Here is a 24,791-nt window from a genome sequence, read left to right on the forward strand (position 1 = left end):
AGATTGCACTTAATGTTGTAGGAAAGGGGGACAGCCTAGCATCCTGGGATGGCTCCTTAGACCTACCTGAGCAGAGTATAATTCATAAAGATTGCCAAGAACTAATTGGTAAGTTCTGTTACATTTGGATCATCAGTTTAAAAACTTCTGTATTCTCTGTTGTCTTAAGACTTTATTTCAATTAAATTATCTAAATGATGTTTACATTTTGGAGGAAGCTTTGAGGAGGAAGATGAAAGAGCAGATAAAAATCAGTAAGAAACTGTAAGAAAACAATAGTATCTTACCTGTACACAGACTCTGCTGGGGCTGACATCATGGGAGTTTAAAGTACTACCTTGTAAATGATAGTTTGCATAGTCAGAAAGCTTTGTGAGATGAAAAAATGGTAGTTGTTTTCCAGGCTCCATCTTTTAAAGCAGACATTCTTTGTATAGTGTCCTTCAGGTTTTTAATTGTGGAAGGCCTGGTTCTTAATCTGGAAACCTGCTGTAGAAGAAAAATGCATGTAACATTTGAGAGAAGAAATAAATTAAACATTTTAGACTTCAAAAACTATTTTAAAGAAAGATACTTTTTAATAGCATTTCCAGCAAAATTGAAGGGCTGTGTTTGTGCAAGCAGGGTGCTGCCAGGACAAAGGAAATAATACTCTGGTGTGTTTGCAAGGAGGTGCCACAGGATCTGCTTGGCAGCTCATCGCAGAACTGATCAAATCCCTGCCATGATGCAACAGCATTGATATCAGTGATCACTTGATAGAATCAATGCCGACTCATAAATCAGGATACATCTCATGAGTTCAATAAGAGAATTTTCTGTTTTATTACCTATCACTTTATTTATTTTTGTGCAATTGAAAGTTAAGGCAGAGGATGGAATTGGTGCACGCATAAATACCTTCCATTTCTGAAATGCAGTTCTACAGTTTCTAGCCCTAAAATCTAGTAGGACTTATTTTCCTTTTCTCTGTCCTGTAAAGGAAAGAGATTGGAGTGGAATTTCCACTCTCTGATTTAATCACACTGTCTCTTCAGGAAGATGCAAAGTGTCCTGATTATATTCATAACATATGAAATTAAGCACTTCAGTGTCTGATAGTTCTCCTTTTGTATTTATTGGCAAATATTTCATTATATGTAAGGACTTAAACTGATAAAGGGAACAAAAGTAAAGTTACTTCAGAAAGACAGTTATATGGAGACCTCAGTTTTTTGTTGGATTAAATGTCTCTACTTCAATGTTTTAACACAGCAAGTAATCTCCAAATTTAAAGTATATCCTCAGTTGGCATGTGAGTTTTATGTACTGTTTCATTTTTCTGAGAGGCAGAGAAAAAGAATGCCAAATACTGACTGGCTTTGATGGGAAAGTATTAAAGACTTTCGTAATAAATGTGTAATAAAAAATGTGAATTATAAGTTAATGCTAAAATTTAAGTCTGTAAGCCTAGCTGATCTCAAACTTCTAATTTGGATAAATTTGTATGTCAGTCAACTTCTGAGGAACTGAAGATCTGCACTGTGGGTTGATCTGTGTTGAAATTCAAATGAATTTGTTGTAGGCTTCAGCCTAAGTTGTGTGATGAGCACATCAAATAGAAGAGGAATATTCTGTGCATTGAAAGAATCTACCTTCTTTCATACAGATCTTGGAAACCCCAAACTTCTTTCATCCTGTTGTTGTGGTATTTAAATTATATTTAAATGTCTTATCCTACTAGGTTTATAAAATCACTTGTATTTTGATACCTTTTTTAACGCCTTTCTGTAAGAATTTAATCGAAATAGCCAGTTTTTTGTTTGTCTGGTTTTGTTGGCTTTTTTTTTCCCCTGATCAGTCCCTATTGGTGCAATTGTGCTATGACATAATCTCATCCCATTTCATTGAAAAGCCTTTAACACAGTTTATATTTCTGTGCCTATTTCAGACCAGTTGTCGGTGCCAGAAGAAGAGAAGTCAGTATTAATTTTGGATATTGAGTCTGTTATTACATTTTATTGTAAATCACGCAATGTTAAATACAGTTCTTGCCTCGGCTGGATACATCTGCTCAAACCTCTGGCGCACCTTCATTTGCCCCGCAGTGATTTGTACAACTGCTTCTATGCTATCATGAATAAATTCATTCCAAGGTAAAACTCTTTCTTTTCCATATGTACTATTTTTATTGGCAGTAGCAGTATTCTCTGAAAGATGTCCATGTTGGTTTTGGCTAGAGTAGCACTGTTTGTAGCCATATTGTCAGATTCTTTCATATGATCATAAATTTCAGTACCTGTTGGTTTGAAATCCAGGAGATGATTGGGTTGCTTTAAGATGCAAAGAGTTAGCATGTGACTCAATATGCCTTTTAAAGAACTGTTCTTCCATGCAATATCAAAACATTTGTTTATGAACTAATTCACATAGCTTATGTGAAAGTGGTTTTTTTGTTCCCTTTCCTAGCATTTTTTGTATCTAAAATACTTCTATCCCTTTAGAAACAGCAATTCATAAGCACTAATTAAGTCTCAGAATTTCTCTAGAAGTAGCTGATATTTTTTCCCTATGTTCTTTTGAGTTGGGACTGAAATCACTTTTTTCTAAGTTGCTAGATATTTTTAATGACAAATACTACTTTTGAGCTTTTCATGCTGTTATGTAGGTGCTCTCACTAAAATAGGTTTTTTATGTATGTTGGACCACTATGACACTTCAGCAAGGCTGAATAGTCTGTAATTAAAGATCTTAGTCTGATTGCCTGGAGAGGGGATTCCAGCCTGGCTGATGGATAGGTGCCCAAAATATGAAAAACATGTTTGCTGTAGTGGCAGGAAGTATTTATCAGTCCCATCACTTGACTCAGCACGTGTCCCTTTCTGCTCTGAGACACTCTTGGGCTCTGTGAGCTATTTGGGGATAGTGGCATTATGGTCACATAACTCATGTGCTTTCGGAAGGCTTTAGAAGCTTTTAGAAGGCTTGCAGAGTATTTGAGCTTCTCTGTAGGAATCTAGGTGGTGTTTCAATGAAATGCAAACTGTTTCCTGGGTTTTTTTTCCTCTTCAGTGGGAGAATGAAAGCCATAGAAAGGCAATTTATAGTAGATCAGTGAATCTCTGCTCCATTGTTACCATGCTTGCCTTGTTTTGAGATTTAAATCTGTTTTAAGTACTTCTGTATTATATAATCTGTCAATATTGACAGTATTTCATTCTACTGCCTTGTTAATTTAGTGGGGGTTTCAGTGTTTGTGGGATTTTTGTTGGCTTGATTTCATTGGTTGTTTTTTGACTCTTGAGGCAAGTTGACTTCATGATTAGTCCCTGTGAATTAAAAGAGCAATGTACAGGAAATTACATAATCACAGATAGTAAAGAATTGCTACTGTAAGTCTCAAAACTGCAATATTACAGGGGCGTTTATTATTTTCATTGCTACTTTTTAGGGATTGTTTTATGAAGGGAAGACCCTTTCATCTATTTAGGCTGTTGCTTCAGTACCATGAGCCTGAACTCTGCTCCTTTCTGGACACCAAGAAGATGACTCCAGATTCATATGCACTCAACTGGGTAATAAAGTGAAAGTAGGGAAACATAATGAAAAATAAATTTCTGTTAAAATTTAAGGGATTTTTATGTTGTCGGTTTATGGAAGAGTAGTACAAGCAATTTGGACTGCATATATTAAAATAAATTGCATGTTTTAATATTGTGTGGGCTTTTTGTTGTTAGTGTTTAGCATGAGGTATGAGGTCTTGTTAGGAACTTCTTGGACTAAGGAGGAATGATAGCAGCTGACGTACTCTAAAAGCAAGAAGCCCTGATGTTAGTTTTGATTGTGGGCAGCTGTATGTTATAGATATGGGTAAACATCAATCTAACAGGTCTTTTAAAGCTGAAGTATGAATCGTTTTTAAAATCTCACTGCTAAGAGATATAAGCACGTTTTAGAGTTTAGGCACAGCAATTTTACAACTTTTAAAGCATTAGTCATTTCCTCTTCAAAACTGCCTCAAACTGTGAGTAATTACAAAAATGCTTACCTCAATAATTTTTTATAAAGTTTGTGGAGCAGGACTACTACAACATTTTTGTTTCAATGCTACTTAGTATATGCAATACAAAATCACGATACTGTGCTTGCACAGGCAAAGTCTGTAATTTAATAGAGAAGGCTTTGACCCATGAACTCTTCTAGGTTCTTCTTTCATACTCATTGGCTGTGTAAAACTTTTTTCAACTTTGTGTATTTTCATTTAAAGAAGACTGAAATGAATTATAAAACTGTGAGGTCTGTATTTGGGGGTGGTTTTTCTGGAGTTTTTTTTAAGGCTGCTGCCAATTTTAGTGTAAAAACGTGTCTAGGAAAAATTTTCATATTCTCAAAATCTGCCTTTTGTCAGTCTCACGAGCCTTCAAAAGAGAAATCAGGCCTTTTTTTCCCGCTCAATTTCCATTTTTTAATAGAATTTTCCTCAGTAAGTACAAAATTCTTTGAAGTTGTTTATTAGAATTTTGGAACCTGATGAGAAAAAGAATCTTCTCTCTGAAAGGTGGTAGTGAAGCAAGCTGGTGTAGCTGCCAGTCCTCAACACCATGCTTCCTGGTGTACAATTTTAGGAAAAAATCTTAAATTCCATTTTATACAATGAGATTACAGTAAAATTCTCTGTTTCATCTGTGAAAAATCTCAGTCTATATAAGTGTATCACTAATACTTAGAAATATTTAAGCAATGTACAGAGACCTGCCATTGTCATCTTCTTCATGGACATTTTGTCTTCAGTTGCATTTGAGTCAGAATTGAATAAATCTTTTTATCTTTTGCTATAAAATTATACTAGGAAGTGTTGAAATATTCTATAATAGTGTTTTAAATCAGACACCAAGCTTTTGAAGCTATAGCTGTGTTGATACAGCATTTGTGTGCATCACCAAGTTGAGTAAGACCCCAGTGAAGTCAGGTGGCATACATTTCAGTTAGGTGAGATTTTAAATGTTACCTGGCATGTATGGTAAGAAGTTCCTACCTTTTATCTGCTTTGAACTTTGTATATCAGAGAGGATGTATTTTCAAGTGGGAGCATGGGAACAGGCAAAGGGTTTCTTAAATGGTAATGAAAATTTTCTGATGCTTGCAAATGTTTAATTACTCAGTCATAAAGCATCATAATGTAATGCTAAGTAAGTAATGTTGTCAAACTAATGTGCAACCTTGTTCAATTAGCCCAATTCTACTGTGGAAAATAAAAATAATTATGTTTGCAGGATCCTTCCGAAGCTCTAATTGCTATGCTATTTGAGTATATTCTCTTATGATTGTCTTGTTGGTAATTGGTATTTAGCACTGGCTGTGAGGTAAACAGTACTCCAGCTTGATTTTGTTATCTGTGGTTGAATTTGCAAGGCTGGCAGTGTACAGCCAACTTTGCCTTCAAACTAGTCATATTTATTCATAGATAATCTGTAGCATTGTGCACCGTTTCCATAAAAATATTTTAGAGGTTAGAACCATCCTTCAGTATGCTGTGCAGATGTAGGCTTTATCATAATTTTGTTGGGTTTATTTTCTTTTGGATATCGTGTATCTCTGTTAAAAATGTTTCCCTGATAAGATTGTTCCTGGTAATTGCATTTACTCACATTATTTTCCAAATTTTTAGCTTGGAAGCCTCTTCTCATACTACTGTTCAGCTGAAGTCACTCAGGCAATATGGGATGGATATCTACAACAAGCAGATCCATTCTTTATTTATTTCTTAATGTTGATCATCCTTGTCAATGCAAAGTAAGTGTGTAGTTAATTCTTTGGGACATTCTTTGCTGACATTGTTTTAATCCAGGTTTGTTTCATTTTGGTTTTACTGACTTAATCTATGCCTGTGACTTTACTGTTTTCAGAGACGTTATCTTAGCACAAGAATCAGATAAAGAAGAAATGATAAGTAAGTACTTCTCTTACATAGCTGCTAGTGAAATATTTATTATATACTCTAATTCCCATTTATTACTATTTTTTGTTGCTAAAGAGCTAGATGGTTTATTTCCATGTGATTTTTCTCATTAACAAATCTCTTCACCCATTAATTCCTTTCTTACTGTTCTTTTGCTGCCCTGTCCTTGATCTTCTTTCCTCATTCCTTTTAATACTCACACACCTAGTTTTATACTTCAATTTGAAGTACTGGAAACAATCACCAGAAACTGGTCTTTCTAAGCCCAAAGCAACAGCTGTCGAATCCTTCTTTAAATCTACTGCACTTGTTGCATTTTCTGGATTGTCTTCATGCACACTTAATTTGAGCTTAATTCATTGTTTTTATAGAAAATGCATTAAATTTCAGTGGAAAATGTAAATAGCTCTTGTCTTTGTATTTTTTTTACAAACGTAATGCAGTGTAATTAATAGTAATTAATAATCTCTAGTAGTTCAAAATGAGAGTGCTTGGAATTTTGTGTCTTTGCCATATGGTGCAGAATTACACCCTTGGGTTTTCCTGGACAGAGAACAGTGCTACTGATTAAGTACTCATTTTAAAGGATTCTAGAGGTCAAGCTCTTTAGAAAAGTAGCTAAATTAGAATTAGAATTGAAAGCTAAAACTATGCAGAAGTAAGAATGTGGTAAAAAATAATTTGCATAGAAGGTTCAAACATCTAGAAAAAATCATAAGTTTTCTATGAATAAGGAGTATTTCCTGTATCTCCACTTTTCATCTGGAGAGTGGATCAATATTCATGTTTAATTAATACACTAGATTGTTATGCCTTATTAAAATAAGTTCTTTTATGTTCTATGTTGCTTGATTTCTGTGTCTGGATAGTGTTGCATTTATGTTGTTTATTTGTCTCAGAATCCTTAGAAACGTCACCAGCCAATCTTGATTTAGAGGATATAGAAGATCTCTTCTCTTTGGCACAATATTACTGTAGCAAAACTCCAGCTTCTTTCAGGAAGGTAATGAAAGTAATTTTGAAATTCTCTTCTCTCTGGCAAGTGTCTAAGCTCCTACTGACAATAACTTGGAATATTTCATTGTGATTTTCTTTTTTTTTTTTTAAAGCGATTTTTTCATGTTGTTACTCTGACGGTATTTACTGTTAGGACCTTTGAAAGATGAGGTTAAGTGGAATATGTTAAGAGAGAATCTTCCTTGCAATATTCTCACTTCATGACTGATAACCCCATTTTCCAAAGTTCTTGTAAGATCTGATGAATATTGACATGAATATGTCTGTGTATATTGACACAATTGCATTGTAGTACACTGCACAGCAGTGCTAGCTGTATTTGTAATAATAAAGAGGAAAAAGTCTCTGTAGATAAATCTATTATCACCTGCACTTTTTGCAGCTCTTCCTTACTCATGGTATCTGACTTAGTTAATGATGAAATAAAAGTATTTGATAGCCAGTGCCCTCGGCTTGTATGTACTTTGGCTGACGTGTGTAGACAGGTATGGGAGGTTTTTTGTGGGGGGAAAAAACAAAGCAAACAACTAAAAAACAAATACCAGAGACACTGCATCATGTTGGTGTGGTCAAAGTGGTGAACAAACATGTTTGTAATGGAAGTGCAGACCTTGCCATGGTGCTCAGAAAGAATCTCTGATCAAAAGTTTTATTACTGTGTGGACAGGATACACACGTGTGGAACTTCATATTTGCAGCTTAGTGGATATTGTTTTATTTTAAACTTTCACACATAAAGACAATGGCTTCAGTTAATCTTTATTTTTCTTGCCTTATTAGGACAACCACAGTCTTTTTGGCAGCAGTTTGCTGGGCCTCAAAGATGATGACACAGACTTGAGCCAGGCTCTCTGTCTAGCAGTTTCTGTGTCCGAGATTCTGCAAGCAAACCAGCAACAAGGAGTCAGTATACTGAATTTACCTTCCCCTCACTATTTTACAGAAAAGACTCAATCACTAACCATTAGTTTGAAGAGCTAACAACACAAATGAGTATTTGCTATTTCAGGAAAAATATTTTGGTCTTGAAGTTTTCTCCCTTGTAAATGATCTGCTGTCTTCAATGCATTTGAGCTGTAGGAAGGAGCATAGGGAGCTTAAGACAGCTGATTTGAATTTGAGGAGTGTGAGCTCAAAGTACTATCTCACTAATTTGAATTCCTTTCCAAATGTAGCTACTGTAGAGGAAAATTTAAAATTCACTACTCAGTACCTTTGTGAAGAATGCTGTTAAGGAATATCTTTTGTCAATGAAGGGTTTAAATGAAAAAAAGAAAATTGATTAAAGTTGTTTCAGTAGAAGTTAATTGGAGACATAGATTCAAGGACTTCACTACAAATATGTAAGACCCATATATGGATCATAATGTAGTTAGATTACAGTGTTTCTTATTGACTACTGACTTCTTGTAGAAGTTTTGTCATTAATAGCTTGGGGTTTTTCCCTGTCCAAATAAAGTTAAGCATCTGTTTATATCCTATCCAAGTTAGTGGGATATAAACCCATTCTTATATGCTGTGCTGATAAATAGTGGACTCTTGGATTGTCTCATACCCCCTATTTTTCATCTCAGTAGAAGTTATATAATTGTACTTGGATGATCCTTTCTCATGCACAAGCTGATGTATTAATGGAAAGCTGATACTAAAATACTACTGTTAGTCTGGTAACGGACTAGACAAAGTTCAGATTAACCAAGTGGTGAAGTAAGTTAGTTTTGAATAGCTCTTAGCCCCTCTGAGCAGTTCCTGTAGTACTGGAATTAGTATTGGAATGTAATTGAATTCTATCAATAATTATGCAATTTTAAAATTTAAGAATTTCTCTTTCAGGAAGGAGTGAGATTCTTTGTAGTGGATTGTCGTCCTGCAGAGCAATACAATGCTGGGCATTTATCGACAGCATTTCATTTAGACTCAGATTTGGTTTGTATGCTTTTTGTTTCTTTACTGGCATTTGAATCCTAACTGAGATAGAAGGGGAGAGAAATACCTGCCTTGAAAAATAAAGTAACCTTAACTTAGGCTCTGGTATGTGGACTAGATGCAGCATCTAGCTATGTGATGATAAGTTTTCAAAAATTAGCTTCTCTAAAGGAGATGATAAAACCATTATTTGACTGAGAAGTTTAGCCCTTAATGACATTAGAATGTGGGATTCCAGACTTCTGTTCTTTGATTAGAAATGGAAACCCATACAGACTAAAGACTATACATTGCTTGGAGGAGAAATCTCTTTTTAGCATCCTATTTTCCAGTGAAAGGTGTAATTAATTTTTTAAAAGAGCACTTTCTTTCTTTGTCTCTTTTTTTGCCTCAGCCAGTCTTATTACAGTCTGCTTTTACAGGGCATATATCTTGAAAAGAATTTGGTTGCTTCTTTGAAATTTTTGCTGTACAATACACAAGTGCATTATTTTTGGCACTGAGATGTGCTGTGGATGAATAACTTCAATAACGATTTTATACTTCTTATTTGATTATGAATTCCTAATTGAACGTTCAGTCATAATTTTTCTCTGTCCTTTTTTCCCCCCAAAATCACTCCCATTTCAGCAGTGTATTCATCATTTCTAGATTAGCACTCAAATATTTTACTTTGAGCAGCCTGTGGAAGCTGTATGGAATGATTTATTTGGATATACAACATAAAAGACTATTATACCTTAGTTAAGTTCAATCCTGCATCTAATATCTTTACCTCTCTAATAAAAATGATGCATTACTTAGTATTATATGCACATATGTAAATATAATATTAAATATAATTACAGGGGAGAGAAAAGGAGGCTGAAGGGTGACTTTAGTGCTTTCTATAACTATCTGAAGGAGGCTGTAGCAAGATGGGTGTCAGTCTCTTCTCCCAAGTAAAAAGCAGTAGAACAGGAGGAGTAAGTGGCTTCATGTTGCATCACGGGAAGTTTAGATTGGATTTTAGGAAAAATTTCTTCCCTGAAAAGGGTTGTCAAGCATTGGAACAGGCTGCCCAGGGAAGGGGTTGAGTCACCATCCCTGGAGCTATTTATTACTTGTAGATGTGGCACTTGGGGATGTGGCTTAGCAGTGGAGAGTTGGCAGGGTGAGGTTCATGGTTGGACTCAATAACAAGGGTCTTTTCCAACCTAAATGATTCTTTGATATAGTGTGGTTTTTAACCTAGATTGAAAATCATTTAGGAAAAACTTGCCCTGTCCTATGTGGGTATTCTGCTAGCCTTAATTGAATGTCATATTCAGTGAAGTAGAAATAAGCATTTTAAATTATTAAGTAGTACAAATAGCTGATAGTATATGAAAAAGGAGTCCATGGAAACAAGTCTTAAATTAGATGTGATCAGTTCATATGTATTCAAATTGTATATTGGAATTAATGGTCCTTTGTGAACCGTGGTGGATGAATGTCACCAAGTTCATCCTTGTTTTTAGAAGTTCAATGCTAGGAAAATATTATAGGGAAAAATCTTTGTGATGAAAAGTCATTAATGGAATTTCAGTGCATTTTATATTCCTGTATGTGTCAAAGTACACAAAAGTTATTGTAAGGAGAGACAATGGGGAAAGAAAGCACTTTGGAATCCATCTCATTTATAGTTAGAGGAAGTAATGAGATTTAGGACCTGTGTAATAAAGCAGCAGCCTTTATCTCTAGGAAAACCCCAGTTAAAATTCAGCTTTACTTACTGATGGCTAGGTTGTGTACTTGTGACTTTGTCCTTCATCATTTAATCCACTGTACAGACAAGATAATGGGAGCCCCTTCTGGCCCCTCCCTGCCTCCCTCAATCCAGTTACACGTCAAAATTCCCTTATGAGTTTGAGTAAGTACCTTCCCCACAAACACAGGTTAAAATTTTAGCTATATTGAGAAAGTCCTTGTTTCTCCATCTCTTTCATAATAGAACTTTTGTTTTTGCATGCATAGCAGGCCTTCATGTATCCCAGCCTTTACTTTTTTAGAGTACAAAGAATCACAGATACCTCCTTGTACTCTCAATTGTAATTTCTGTTTGCAGATCTTGATAAGTAAATGAGAAAAAGCTTAGTGGGGAGACAACAAGAGAAAGATTTACTAGCATCTAGAAATCCTAGGTAGTTGAAAAGGTTATGAATCTCCAAAGTTTGAATGTGTTGTGCCCAAGCATGTGTGAATATGGAAACAAGTCCCGCTGCTGTATTACCAAATTAATGCAACATGAAGGTTTCCAAAACTTATTACTAGATGCCTTGAGAAGTAAACTAGCAAATGTTAGCTATATTTTTTTCCTGGGGGGAGCAAGTGGGGTGAGGAAGTAAAGGACCATTCTCAAGTGTTCTTTATGTAACATGAGGTCTCAGTCTGGTTCAGGGTGTATGTGTGTGACTTGCACAGTGCTGATGTTGCCTTGCTTGTGCTCAACAAATTGTAACTATTCTCAAAGTTTGTCTCCTTTCACAGCTTGTGTTACAGTATCTTGGTGTCAAACACCATTTTTTGTTTGTTCATTCCACAGATGCTTCAGAACCCATCAGAATTTGCACAGTCTGTAAAATCCCTGTTAGAAGCACAAAAACAATCTATTGAGTCTGGCTCCATAGCTGGTGGGGAACATCTCTGCTTCATGGGAAGTGGCAGGGAAGAAGAAGATATGTATATGAACATGGTGTTAGCACATTTCTTACAGGTACAATTAAATTGCCACTGATTTAAGAACTGGAGCAAAGGCTGTCTGCATGTGTCATTGATGGTAAACAGCAAACCATTTTCTCCTTAAAATCTGAACTGGTTTTTGCACTACTCAAGTTTACAGTTTTTAGTAAACAAACTAACCCCTGTTTCATTACCATAATTGCCAAACTCATTCCACAGGTTTTTGCTCTGATCAGAATGATCTTTTTTGTTGCAGAAAAATAAGGAGTATGTTAGCATTGCCAAAGGAGGCTTTATGGGTAAGCTTATTAATAATGAACTTTGACTTGAAAAATCTTGATATCTTAACACTTAATATTTTTGAGGCTTTTGCTAAAAGCTATCTAAATGAATAGCAACTAGGTGTCATTTGTCAGGTTTTTGTTTTGTGTAAGTAAACACTGTGCACTTACACATTTGTGGCTAACTCTTGGGGCTTACCCAAATTTCTGAGTGGTGAAAAATTAATGCCAGAACTGGGGAAATTCCCTCTTCCAACTTGTCATTATTTATGTTTTAGCCACTGTAGATTATAGATTCATATGAAGATGGAACTTCCTAATTACTGTTAACTGCTGTTATGATTTCTTAAATCAGGAGTTCATAATTCTGCAGTTGATGTTGCTGGAAATAATCAGGCTCTACAACAGTAGAGATCTGTGCTACAATATGACAGTAGAGGTATTATTGATCACATGTGTGATATTGTAAGAGCTGTCTCCAAGATCAAAGCAGTGATTTATTTTTAATTGCTGCTGTATTCTAAATGTTTACTAAAATAATTAGTATACTAGGTAGATAAATAGGCATTAGATAATTAGATTATCTTAATGCCTTTGTACTATAAAGAAAAGCTGGGGATTGTTAGAGTGATCGCTGAATCTATCTACTTATTGAATTGTGGGGGAAATTGTTACTGATTAGTCTTAGGTATATACAATATTTTCATCAACAGACTAAGTCCAGTGTAATTCTGGTTGTTTTTAATGGCCTATTAACAGCCCTCCAACAGCACTTAGCAGATATCAATGTGGAAGGACCAGAAAATGGATATGGCCACTGGATTGCAAGTACATCAGGCTCAAGAAATAGCATAAACTCTGTTGATGTAAGTGAAATTTTAGCATAAGTGTTACAGTGGGATGGGAACCCTAGGTTTACTGAATGCTTTCTTTGCATTCCTTGTTCTAGTGTATAAAATGCATTATTGAAAGCCATGACTGTTTTCACTTGTGTGTTTAATTTCAAGCTATGATCACAGTCTAGTCAGAGGTGATCTAAACATTTTTATCCTCTTGAGGGAAAGAGTTTGTAGGTAAGAACTTGCTGTTGTCATTCTCCAGCAGAATACATGTAATAGACAACTCTTTCCCAGGCTCTTACTCTGGGAATAAGTTACTATAAAGTAGCATACAATTTTGCAGCAGAGCTCAAAATGGTATCTTTTCTACAGCTGATATATTATGTGTAGAATTTAGCTTTTAATCTAGATGCAGTGTATCACTAACAGGATTCCTTTGTCTAGATGTCCATAGCAGAGTGCTCAGAAATGTAGTCTGTCAAGCTTGCTTTATAGGATGATATTTTCCTCAGTCACATGTCATTGCTGTTATTTGATAGAGCTCTGAAGAAATACTCAGTTGTGTAATTAAGGTTCTACTGATTACCAAAAAGTAAATTGCTGTTCTGTAGTCTGTTTCCTTTTTAATAAATTCGTTGAGATGAAATAATATACTTTTATATGATTAATCCTGAGAGGAGTTACTTTTTCAGGGTGATTCTCCAAATGGTTCAGGTGATGGAAAAGGAGTGAAGTCCCTAGTGAATAAAATGACGGTTGCTTTGAAGACTAAGTCTGTGAATGTGAAAGAGAAAGTTATCAGTTTTATTGAAAATACATCTACTCCAGTGGACAGGTGCGTCCTTTATCTCACTGTGCATTAGCTGGGAGAAGTTTATTTCATGTGGCTGTTCTGTAAGTGTGAAAACTGTGCTAATTGAGAACAAGTTGCCTTACAAAACTGAATAACAGTTTTTTAATCCTCTAACCCTACCCTCATCACACATGTTGTCATGATCCAGGGAATGTACTGCTGTTCCTTAATATTTCAAGGCCAGTGTGGGTCCCTGTTGCCTTGAATGCTTATCTAGAATTTGTCATTTAATTTCACTTCTTATAATGTGTCAATTTTGTGTTCAGTCTAAAAGTGAACAATGATTTCAGTTCCTCCCCATCCTGACTCTAATGAAATAGATCAAAGACAGCAGAATTCTGGATAGGTTTTTTCAGTTGGTTGGTTGATTTTGTTCTGTTTTGGTTTTTTTCACCGCTGCATCTTGCCAAATTGAGTTTACCTCTTTTAAAGATCCTAATTTTTTTGAAGTCCTTGTGTAAAGCTGCTTTCCTAATCCAGAATTTCAGAATCCACTCTTGTTTAGTTTTTGTGTCTTCAGGAATGAGAATGTGCAAGTAGATTGAAGAACACTTTCAAATTTGGAGGACACCATTCCAAATACTTACCTTAACTAAATACAAGAATAGCAGCTTTCATCTGTCGGAGCTTTAAATAAAACACCTGTTGTAGTTCTTTAAATTCTTTGAAGATGTATGTTGAATACCAAGACACTGGTATTCAGGAGTCTGAGACCTAGCATGTGTTTGATAGCAGGATTTAAAATATCAAAAGAAGAGCAGTTTTTAATAGTTTTGTTCCTCAGATAATTCCTTCTGTTTGTTTTGGAAAATGTTTTTCTAAATTACTGTTATTACTTTTATTTCACAATTAGAGGAAAAAATTCTTAAGTAGTGTTTGGTAGTAGCTTTTGCTGTGTGAAGAATTAAACTTACACATTCGTGGTTAACTCTTAGGGCTTACCCAAATTTCTGAGTGGTGAAAAATTAATGCCAGAATTGGGGAAATTCCCTCTTCCAACTTGTCATTATTTATGTTTTAGCCACTGTAGATTGCAGATTCATATGAAGATGGAACTGCCTAATTACTATTAACTGCTGTTATGATTTCTTAAATCAGGAGTTCATAATTCTGTAATTAATGTGAAGATTTAAACTGAAAGAGGGTAAATTTAGATTAGATATTAGGAAGAAATTCTTTACAGTGAGGGTGGTGAGGTGCTGGCAGAGGCTGCCCAGGGAAGCTGTGGCTGCCCCATCCCTGGCCAAGGCTCAAGGCCAGGCTGGATGGAACTTTAAGCAATGTGGTCTAGTGTGAGATGTCCCTGTACAGGGCAGGGTGTGGAACATACTGTTCTTTAGGGTCCCTTGCAACCTAAGCCATTCTGTGAAATCAAGTACTGCGTGCATTTAAGCCATAGGTAGCATAAGAAATTCATCTTTTAGTAAATTATATTTTTTTTGCAAATATTCTTTACCTCATGTCCAGCTTTCATGAAGCCTTGTTTTTATTTACAAGCATCCTCCTTGAAGAAGGTACATTGCCAATATAGAGAATTTCAGCTATTTATCTAGGTTTTTCCTTTACATTTTTTTAATTCTTTTGTTCTGTCCTCTGCCCCAATGTACTGTAGAATACCTTTCAATATTTCCTGGCCAGACAGAGCAAGCATGGAGCGGTAAGCTTGATAATTAAGCAGTCTGACTAAGACCACCTTTCTTGTATTTAGCATGGCATCACAATGTTTGTAAGCATTGGTTACACTGACAAGATTGCTTGCATATTTTGATATTAATTTAATTTTTTTAAAATATATTAAAACTTTCTTTTTACAAGCACTGGTCAAGAGACTAAAGGAAGAAAAAGAATGTATTGGCAGTGCTTTCTTAGTTTCTGCTTTGTTATTTCTGTCCTCTTCCTTACTATTGCTTTTTATAGATTTTTTTTTAACCTGTCATTTCCTATGTACATTTTATTAGTAACCTGTAATAGTAGAAGACACAAAAAATACTGAACAAATTATGGCTTAAGGTTCTAACAAGAGAGACTATAAGTATGAAAAGTAAACTTTTCATAAAACATCATCAGAACTTAGACATGACAGGGAAGCCATATGGAAATTCTGTCTGGAAGTCTCAAACTTTTATGCTTCTTATCACATGGTAATAGAACATGCTGAAAGAAATAGACATGCTCATTACTGGGAAAAGAAAAATTGAAAGTAAATATGCTTTTGCAATTCTATCTTATCTTGTTCACATAATTACTGCATTTCATGCAAACGTGGAGGCCCTTCACATTTGCCTCACATACAGTGTCTTATAATGATTTCAGAAATAAAAATTGTGAATTGAGTTTTTATAAAATTACTTGTGGTAATTGAAGAGCAGTTCATGCATAATCACTTTGGAACTTTGATTATGCTTTAGGAGTTCTGTAGCTTTTGACCTTCTTACACTGAAATGCATGGAGATTAATGCTAGATGAATTATTGGAAATTTTAAAACTGGATTTTCAAGGATTTTTGACTAATTTTTCTTTCAAGTAGTTTGCACATAATTTGAGCTGGGATTCACCCAAAAGTGTCACAGAAAGGTATTGTTCGTGTGAACAAAATCAGTAGTAATGTTAACCAGTATCCTGTAAAAGAAAAGCAATAGGAATGGCCCAACAGCACACATCGTATGTTTTATTAATTTAGAAATACTAAAGATCATGGGGATTGTACCCCTCTTTTTGTTGATCTGTTTCTAGAATATGGTAACAAATGTTAAAATACCAAATTAAATGTATGGTGACTCTATAAGTCAGAGATGTATCAATCTGTATTTGTAACCAGAAGTTTTGGTATATTGAGATTTTGCTTTGGTTATTTTGCATATTCCTTTCACTCCTATTGCACATCTTCTTTCATTGGGTAGATGTAATAATAAATTAGTTCACACTGTATATCCCTAAAGTATTTTCTTAAAATTACAGTTCTTAAAAACCTAGAATGGCATTTTTTCTGTATCCATTCAATCAGGTCTACTTTGTGCTTATCACCAGGATGTTTCATTTGGTAGGTTTGCCACCAAAAGACATTGCATTCAATTTGTAACCATGTAATGATAGCCTTCCATGTCAGCAGGTTAAAGAGAATAAATTTCTAGTTTAAGATGTTACCAGGCTTTTATAAAGTAGGATTTTACTCTCTTGTTTACTCTCTTGTCCTGACTAACTTCGGTTGATAAACACCAGTGAGATCTGCTCTTAGATCCTCTCTGTATAATTCAATTTGACATTATTTGAATTTGCTGCTTCTTACTCAATTGGTTGTTTTACTAAAGCATATTTACAAAATAATATGTATTCCATATGGAAGCACTGCCCTCTTGAATTGTCAGTGTCATTGATGCTTATTGTCTTAAACACTAATGAGCATGTTATTGTATGTTTAGTTTTGTGCCATTTTAGACCACATTTCTGTTCATTTGTTTTTTTAACTTTTCCTTATTTTGTTCATATTACTAAATTTTACCCATAGAAAATGTTGTTTGCTAACTTTCAATTCTGCTTTTAACTATCCCTAAGTAGCAGCATTAATTTACCTGTTACTAAACCTGTTCGCTGTCCAGCTTGGTTCTAAAGTAGCATGTAAACTGGAGTTTGTGAATATACTTAAAACAGGAGGCAAGGCTTAGAGTTGGTAGGAAACATAAACACACAGTATTTATGGAATAAAGGAGGTTATTGAACTGGAGGAAAGAGACAGGCAAGTTTTTTGGTTTTGTTTTGAGTGTTGTAAAACTGCTAAGCACTGCCAGTTCTAAAGGCTAAAACTGGTTGGTTTTTTCAGAAATTGACTATTTTGTTGCTTTCTGAACTTTCAGGTTTTTGTCTTATTTTTCAGGTATTCTCTACAGTTCAGAGCAAGAGCTTTTAATTCAGCTTTGACCATGTAATTGCAGCATTCTGAGCTGGAGCTTTAAAATACCTCAGGACTTGAGCTGTCACACATTAAGACTCAGTTGTCTGTGTAATTTGATATGATCTGTAGAAATAATTTAAATGTGATTTTTGACATCAATATCACAATAGTGCTGGGATTGTAGCAATAGGAATTGTTTGAGTAAATATTTCAACATTTGACTCAAGCTGGAAGTAGTGAGCAGGAAGTCATGATTTAGACTGCAGTGGATGGTTTGTAATAACCCCACTGTGTAGTTCTTAAGGCATTTTGTTATCTTTTGAAGAATTAACAAGGAAAAAAATAACTTCCAGACATGTTAGTTAAATCTTTGTTTTTTGCTTCATTTGGCATCCTTGTGAAGTTGCCCTGACTGTCCAGTTATGTTTTAGTTTTATGCTGGAAACTTAGCATGTTGTCAGTTTTCAGGTCTCTAATGTGTGTTGCCATTTGAGAAGGTGAGCAGAAGTTGGGGAGTTTTTGAAACAAACAACCTTTCTTTCCACTTTCTTTGTTACAAGAGTCAGCCTCACAAAGCGACTGAACTATGTGCTTTCTCTAACCGAGTTGCTTGATGGGTCACTCACGTCTTCCTTGCAGGCAGCTTCATAAATTAACTTGTCTGTTGCACAGCTGTGTTTACATTTTGCTAATATGTTACTGTGAAACTCAGACCGTCAGTTTGAAAGATACTTTTCTTCTCCTGTCCCATGCCCTCTCCTGCCCTTTTCATTGCCAACAGACATGTCAGCAGCAGTGACAGAGTTGGAAAACCCTACCGTGGTGTGAAGCCAGTATTCAGCATCGGAGATGAAGAAGAATATGATACTGGTACAGCAGAAGATTTTCCTCTTACCTAGATTGTCTTATTTAGGCAAAATTATTAAGTTGGACTAAATCAAAGAGTGTCTCTTACATCTTTGTCTTGCAATATGATACTTATCTATTATTGTTGTACATGTGTGTTATGGTAATGCCTAGGACCAGCTCTCTTCAAATACATAGTAGCAGATTAAATAAAAAATAATTTGTGGTAGGCACCAAACAGCCAACAGGAAGAAATTGAAATAAGCAGATATAGTTTTTTTGTCTTTACTTGTTATTTCTGTAACAAAGATCTTTTTCTATACTGATCTTGTATGCATAAACTAGCAATTGTGCCTTTATTACTCTCAACAGTAAGCAAAATGTAGATTTAGTTTGGCTGATGTATCTCAATTTAAATGTCTAGTATTGTCAGTTAGTGTAATGCTCTGAATTTCTGAAATATAGTTGGAGCTAGATTTTAAATGGCTAATGTGTGCACACCTCTCCAGCATTTCAGACTTTGCTTTTCAGCACTGAATCTATTAATAATGGATTCATCTCTTGATATGCATGCAGGTTGCTGTAGGAAAAAACATGCAATTTTTATTTAAATTTTTTATCTAGCTGAAAAACTGCAAGCAAAACTAGAGCACCACACATTTCATAAAGGTTTGGAGGTTTTTTGAGAGCAGTTCTAACATTAGAATGGTGCAGACCTACTGCTGTCCTGGTTTTGCTCTGGTAGTTTTAGCCCACTGCCAGTCATCATCTCACAAATATCTCTTCTGTGGCCAAAAGGCATATTTGGCTTCTGTAGGAGAAACAAGTAACTAGTCTGAGAATCTTTGACATGCAAAAGAAACAATTCAGGAAGATTAATGAGAGTCAGAGGTTTAAATAACATGGATGACAAACAGTTGATCATTATCTGCAATAAAAATTTTGAAGGAGCAAAGTGAAATTATCAGGCAGAAGAAGCTTTAATGCTAACAAGATTTTTCTCCAAATGCCGTGTGATTAATTTTGCACAGTTCTGTGAGTATCCATAATAGTGTTTGGCAAAGTCTGTGTAGATTCAGAAAAGCAGCTCCCCCAAGACAGATTGTCTAGAACACATTTTCAGTTATGGTTGTTTGCTAAGTTCTATTAATTATTTGCTTTTCATAACACTATTACACTTGGTAAGTAAGTAGAATCAGAGTAATTTGAGTAAGCAAAGCCAACACATATGAAGTGAAATACATATAATCTTGATACAAAAGAATGCAAAAAGTGAACCTGTTTCTGTATAATTTGTTTTGTGAAGCTTTAGTCTTTGGGGTTTTTCAGTAGTAAGTAATTGCAGTCAGCTGTAATTATTGCAGCCTGCTCTAGGTGGATCTGCTTGAGCAGGGGAGTTGGACCAGCTGACCTCCAGAGATCCCTTCTGTCCTCAGCCATTCTATCATTCTGTGGCATGAGGGTGGATTATTGTTCAATTTGTTTCAATTCCATTATCTATTTTTCAGTGAAAGTGTTTTCCAAAGTGTGTTTCAAATTCTGAATTGCACTGAAGTAAATAGTTAACAAAGTGTAGGAAAGTGACTTTGAAAAAGGCTCTTTAAAGAGCTGTCCTGAGTTATTTCTGGGAGTAATTTGTATGGAGTTAATATAGTTGATTGTGTTAGATAACTAGATTGCTTAAATTATTTTAATATAGCACCAAAATTACTCTGTAAACATAATCACCACCTTTAGACATAAAAGCAGTATTTTGCAACTAAGTAATAAACATGTGCAGGAGTTTTGGGTGTTTCACAGAGATCTGTGCTGAAAATTTAGGGTTGGAATATGTTCTTAAATGTCCTTTAAAAAGGGAAGCCAAAGACGACAATTTTTGCTAATGATCCTAGGTTATTTGAGATAGTGAGGGCAGACTGAGTCTTTTGCTAATCTGAATGACTGGCTAATAAAATGGCACATGAAATTCAGTATGAATTTAATGCAAGAAAGACATTTAAAAAACCCACCCACTTTTAATTTCAGATCCAGTTGTGGTAGAATGATTTGGCTGTGTCCAGCAGCAGTGGGTTTATAATAAGTAAGCGGTCATTAGCAGTCAGAAAAGGAAATCAAATCCTCAGAAATCTATGATTCACCCACACATTAAATATTGTGTGTCTTCTGCCCTTGATGTCAGAAACAATGTTTGAACAGGAGAAGGCTCAGAGAGGAGTAAGAATGGTGAGGAAAGAAAGATGTGATATTACTTTCAGAAAAGGCACAGCTGAATGTTAGAAGTTTTATTATGTGAAAGAAGCATTTCAAGGGAGAGAAAGTGGTCCACAAAAATAATGCCTGGCCTTGAAAGGGATCAACAGGTGTTCATTTCTTCTTGTAAAAGAAACTAGAAGCCACAAGAAGAGACTCTCCTGGACTGAAGTTGGCTTAGTTTTGGTACTCCTTGCCACAAGATATTGGTGGTTTAAATGCAAAGGGTTTATATGGCTTTGAGGAAAGTCTGGACAAGTCCATGTGAAAGAAACCCATGAAACTTTACTGAATGGACAAATTAGAACAACCTAAGATACCTCCTGAGCTCAAGATACTTTTTTGTTCAGAGAAAATTAAGAGAGAAATATCAGATATGCCTTTTTCTTTCTTCCCTCTCAATGATTCTGTATGGTTAGTACACTTGCTTTGAACCAGTGTAGCTACAGTGGCTTTAAGCATATTGAAAAATTGGCTGATGGGTGTGAAAATGCTTGTTTTGTTTTTTTTTTTGTTAACGTTTTTACCCCCTCCATTCAAAACAGATGAAATTGATAGCTCCTCAATGTCAGATGATGATCGAAAAGAGGTTGTCAACATCCAAACGTGGATAAATAAACCTGATGTGAAGTATAACTTTCCATGTAATGAAGTAAAAGAAAATGGACACATGTTTCCCAGGTACTGAAATTAATCCTAAGTTCAATGAAAACATCCATCTTGATACACATTCTAAAAAAAAAGTGTTGGTCACTTAATTTATCCATTATATTAAACTAGGAAATGGAAGTGTGAACATAGTGTTAATGTATTTGCATTCTTGTATTTGCAGTGTTATAGAATGGTAATTATGTATAAAACCTGGTGTAAAGTTTTGCTTTGAAGAACAAGATAGTAAGGAAAATTGAAAGGGGAGGGAGGGTCTTGGAGGTACTTGCCGTGCTCTGTGCACCAGTAGTGTTGGGGAGGATGCCATGCTTGTTTTCAGAAATGGCCATGCTACAGCACTCAAGGAAAATCAGAAGTATTTTGTAGAGCTTTCTTAATTAGATGACAATATTAAAACTATTTCTTAGGTTTGGTAGCTGTATTAATCTCCACGTAGTTTAGAAATGTTTATGAATAAACAGTTGATATTTAATTCATTAAGAAAACTAATAGGTATTTTTCTTCTCTTCCAGTCATCTCCTAGTCACAGCAACTCATATGTACTGTTTGAGGGAGATTCCATCAAGAAAGGGACTGGCTTACATACAGTCTCGACAGGCACTCAACTCTGTAGTCAAAATCACATCCAAGAAGAAACATCCAGAACTGATCACCTTTAAGTATGGAAATAGCAATACTTCAGGCATAGAAATTCTGGCAGTTGAAAGGTAAGCCATCTCAGTAGCAGAGGTGTAAGTGGTAATGATATCCAGGATGCTGGACACTGGAAGTCAAGGGTATGCTGTAATTCACAGAATTGAGTTCAGAAGTAATAGTTTTTATTTAGGAATGCATAATTCAGATATGAACTAGGAAAAAAAGATTTGCCAGCAAAATGGTGAGTGTTTGAGACCCAGAAGTGAGGAACTGCAACTGCAGTTTGGATGGGATGTGTGCAAATGTTTTCCTTTTGTAATAGGTCTTAAGCAAAAATGAAGTGAACAGTTCTCTGCAGCAAAAATATGGATTTGTGCAAAATGGGATTTATAAGTATGGTCATTTTACTGTGGATTTTTTTTTTTTTTTTTTTTTTTACATCTGACTCATATTGTCTGTGCAGTGTGCAAGGAGTCCAGAAGCCTAAACTCAAAACTCTAATTCCCTGAAATCTGATTCCTGGAAGTTACATGTAGCCATGCTCAGTATTTGCATGCTTAAGAGGGGGAAGGGGTCAGATGGAGCGATGTATCAGGCTTTTTTCCACTGGTGTAGCTTGCTGTTTCTTGGCACTCTTTTAACGAGGTTGCTGATACCAGCTGGATGTTTTCTCATCCTTTTCCTTGGAGAGAGCTGTGTGCTGTGCAGTGGATGCTCTGTTTTCACAAGAGAGGAGAGATGAGTTGGAACCTGACTAGAGACGTTCTATGCCTGTTGGCTCCTTAGGTTTGTAGTAGGTCAAGAAAGATAAATTAAAATTTTGCTGAGAACTTTACTGCTTGTTGAACTCATCACTGCCTTGTAGACTGGAGCAGATTGATCTAGAGCTATCTATAGGAATTAGAAAAACAAAAATCAAAATACCACAAAACAAAAACCAAGCAAGGACTGCTATGCTTCAGTCAGACAGTGATGTCTATGTAGAGATATTGAATGGCCTGACCTATCCTGTTGTCAACTTTTCTTTCCAAGATGGCCTGTGAAGTACTCAACAGTTCTAACTTCACAAAGAGAAAGTTTCATAGTATAATCAGGAATTAAATGTTATTTTCTTAGTATTTTTTTCATTTTAATACATTCCCCTCTTCCCTTCCTTCTAGACAGAGGAAGACTGAAAAGAATTATGGAATTTATACTGAAAAATTTTCTGGTGAATTAATGATGGCTTTTTCTAATTTTTTTAAGGTATTTGATTCCAAATGCAGGTGATGCTACCAAAGCCATTAAACAACAGATCATGAAAGTATTGGATGCCTTGGAGAGTTAATAACTAAAGACTTTGTAGAGACCAGTTTATAAAGAAGAAGCAACCAAGATACTGTATGTGGACACAAGCTGACTGTTTCCCAACTGAATACTAACTTAAGAGAATTTTTCTGTTTGCTGGTGGGAGCACCTGAGTAGCAGGCTTGAGATAGGGTAAATTATTATCCATTTCTGAACAGGATTTTTGTTTGGGTTATTTTTATTTTTTTATTTTGTTATTTGTTTTGTTTTGGAGAAGTGTTTATTATAAAGGTCAGTTTGTTTCATTTTAATGCAGCCTTACTGGGAGTGATCTGCATCTTTGCAAGAGCAGATGCAGCTGGGTTCATGTTAAGTGCGTGTTAAAGCAATGGGGGGACTGAGATACAGAGGAGCAGTTGAAAACACAATGGTTTTTAAATTGTTATCCCTTGCAAATAAGATGTCTCCATTGCCTACAGTCTAGAAATTTGATTTTGCCTAGCTGGTAGTATCAAAGATTAATTAAAAATTTAGCTTTTTGAGCAGAACAGATAGAAATCTTAAAAACACCATTTTCACATTAAAAATGGTTAAGTCCAGTTCGGGCTGCAGATAAATGGAAAAAATACAAGCAATTTGTGACATTAAGGGCTTTTTAAATGTCTTACCAGCTACTAGGCTAAATAACTGGAATTGGTGGTAAGGATTATTTTTAAATACTGAAATTACCTGTAGTTTTTACTACAGCAGCGTGATTTTTTTTAATTATGCAAAATTTTACATTTCATAGGTTGAGGCTATTTCCCGTGTAAGAATGAGTGTGTGCACTGAAATGCATGTGTCATGACAGAATATGACAGTTAAAAACAAGTTGCCTTGCTCCTCAGAAACAAAATATCTAAGAAATTTAGATGTTTAAAACCCTTCAGTTCAGCACAAAAGTGAGTACAAACTGACCAAAGGTGAGTTCAGCAAGATGAATGCACACAAAACCAGGGAAGAAATTCCAGTGCTGGCTGCCTTCATTGATTCAAGCATTTGTAACAACTTCTAAATTAGTAAATATTTGGGAGATGGCAACTTATATGATTGTTCATCATAAGCTTTCCATTTGTTCAAGAATTGTTCTCTTGTTCAAAGCTCAGTACAGGAATGTTCTTATAGACAAGGCAGAGCATCTTTGTAGACTGATGGTAAATCACCAAAAACTATAAAGATAATGGGGATTAGTTTTGCTGCATAAAATCTTCTGAGTACTTGAATCAAAGCCTATGATTTGGTACTTCATCAGAAGGTAAAATAAGTTAAACTGACCTTTATAAAAAACATTTATTCTAAGTTATTTTACTAGGAATCAAGCTAGGGCACCTTAATTCTTGAACTAATTTTTTTTCTTCTTAGTATCTGAGTAAACACCAATAGAACTTGAACTGTTGAGAATATTTGCATGAAATTGCACCTGGGCCAATGCTCATGTATTTATAGTTTTGCCCAGCAGCTGTTGTATTACATTTTCCTCTTCCTAATCCCTTCTGAAAATATCCTCAAGAGTCTTTGACTCTGTGCCTACTTCAGCAACAAGATTTTTTCATGTAAAGATGTTTGTGCTACTGTTTATAAACTACAGTTGTAAATAAACCAGTACAATTTGAACATAACT

At 35.2% G+C, this 24,791-nt stretch overlaps 1 protein-coding gene across 5 annotated transcripts in view; it reads left to right on the forward strand.

The window, feature by feature from the left end:
* Positions 1-24,791, forward strand: part of TBC1D23 (TBC1 domain family member 23) — a 32,139-nt gene that overhangs the window by 7,202 nt on the left and 146 nt on the right. For 2 of the 5 annotated variants that reach the window (XM_005523949.3, XM_088051893.1), the window contains 17 exons: positions 3-108; positions 1,931-2,135; positions 3,431-3,554; positions 5,648-5,772; positions 5,886-5,929; positions 6,838-6,941; positions 7,736-7,858; positions 8,789-8,881; positions 11,445-11,615; positions 11,838-11,880; positions 12,622-12,728; positions 13,394-13,536; positions 15,167-15,211; positions 18,225-18,313; positions 21,085-21,220; positions 21,721-21,915; positions 23,090-24,789. In XM_005523949.3, the coding sequence (XP_005524006.2) occupies positions 3-108; positions 1,931-2,135; positions 3,431-3,554; positions 5,648-5,772; positions 5,886-5,929; positions 6,838-6,941; positions 7,736-7,858; positions 8,789-8,881; positions 11,445-11,615; positions 11,838-11,880; positions 12,622-12,728; positions 13,394-13,536; positions 15,167-15,211; positions 18,225-18,313; positions 21,085-21,220; positions 21,721-21,915; positions 23,090-23,171 (1,935 nt within the window). In that variant the 3' untranslated portion in view covers positions 23,172-24,789. Of the gene's footprint in view, positions 1-2; positions 109-1,930; positions 2,136-3,430; positions 3,555-5,647; positions 5,773-5,885; positions 5,930-6,837; positions 6,942-7,735; positions 7,859-8,788; positions 8,882-11,444; positions 11,616-11,837; positions 11,881-12,621; positions 12,729-13,393; positions 13,537-15,166; positions 15,212-18,224; positions 18,314-21,084; positions 21,221-21,720; positions 21,916-23,089; positions 24,790-24,791 lie in introns of those variants that run through there. The other 3 variants (XM_088051894.1, XM_005523950.3, XR_015771965.1) reach the window with 2 other exon arrangements.

The sequence above is a fragment of the Pseudopodoces humilis genome, chromosome 2, assembly GCF_049639895.1.
Source record: "Pseudopodoces humilis isolate 2021_Gansu_Grassland_sample_001 chromosome 2, ASM4963989v1, whole genome shotgun sequence".
In the NCBI taxonomy this organism is placed as follows: domain Eukaryota; kingdom Metazoa; phylum Chordata; class Aves; order Passeriformes; family Paridae; genus Pseudopodoces; species Pseudopodoces humilis.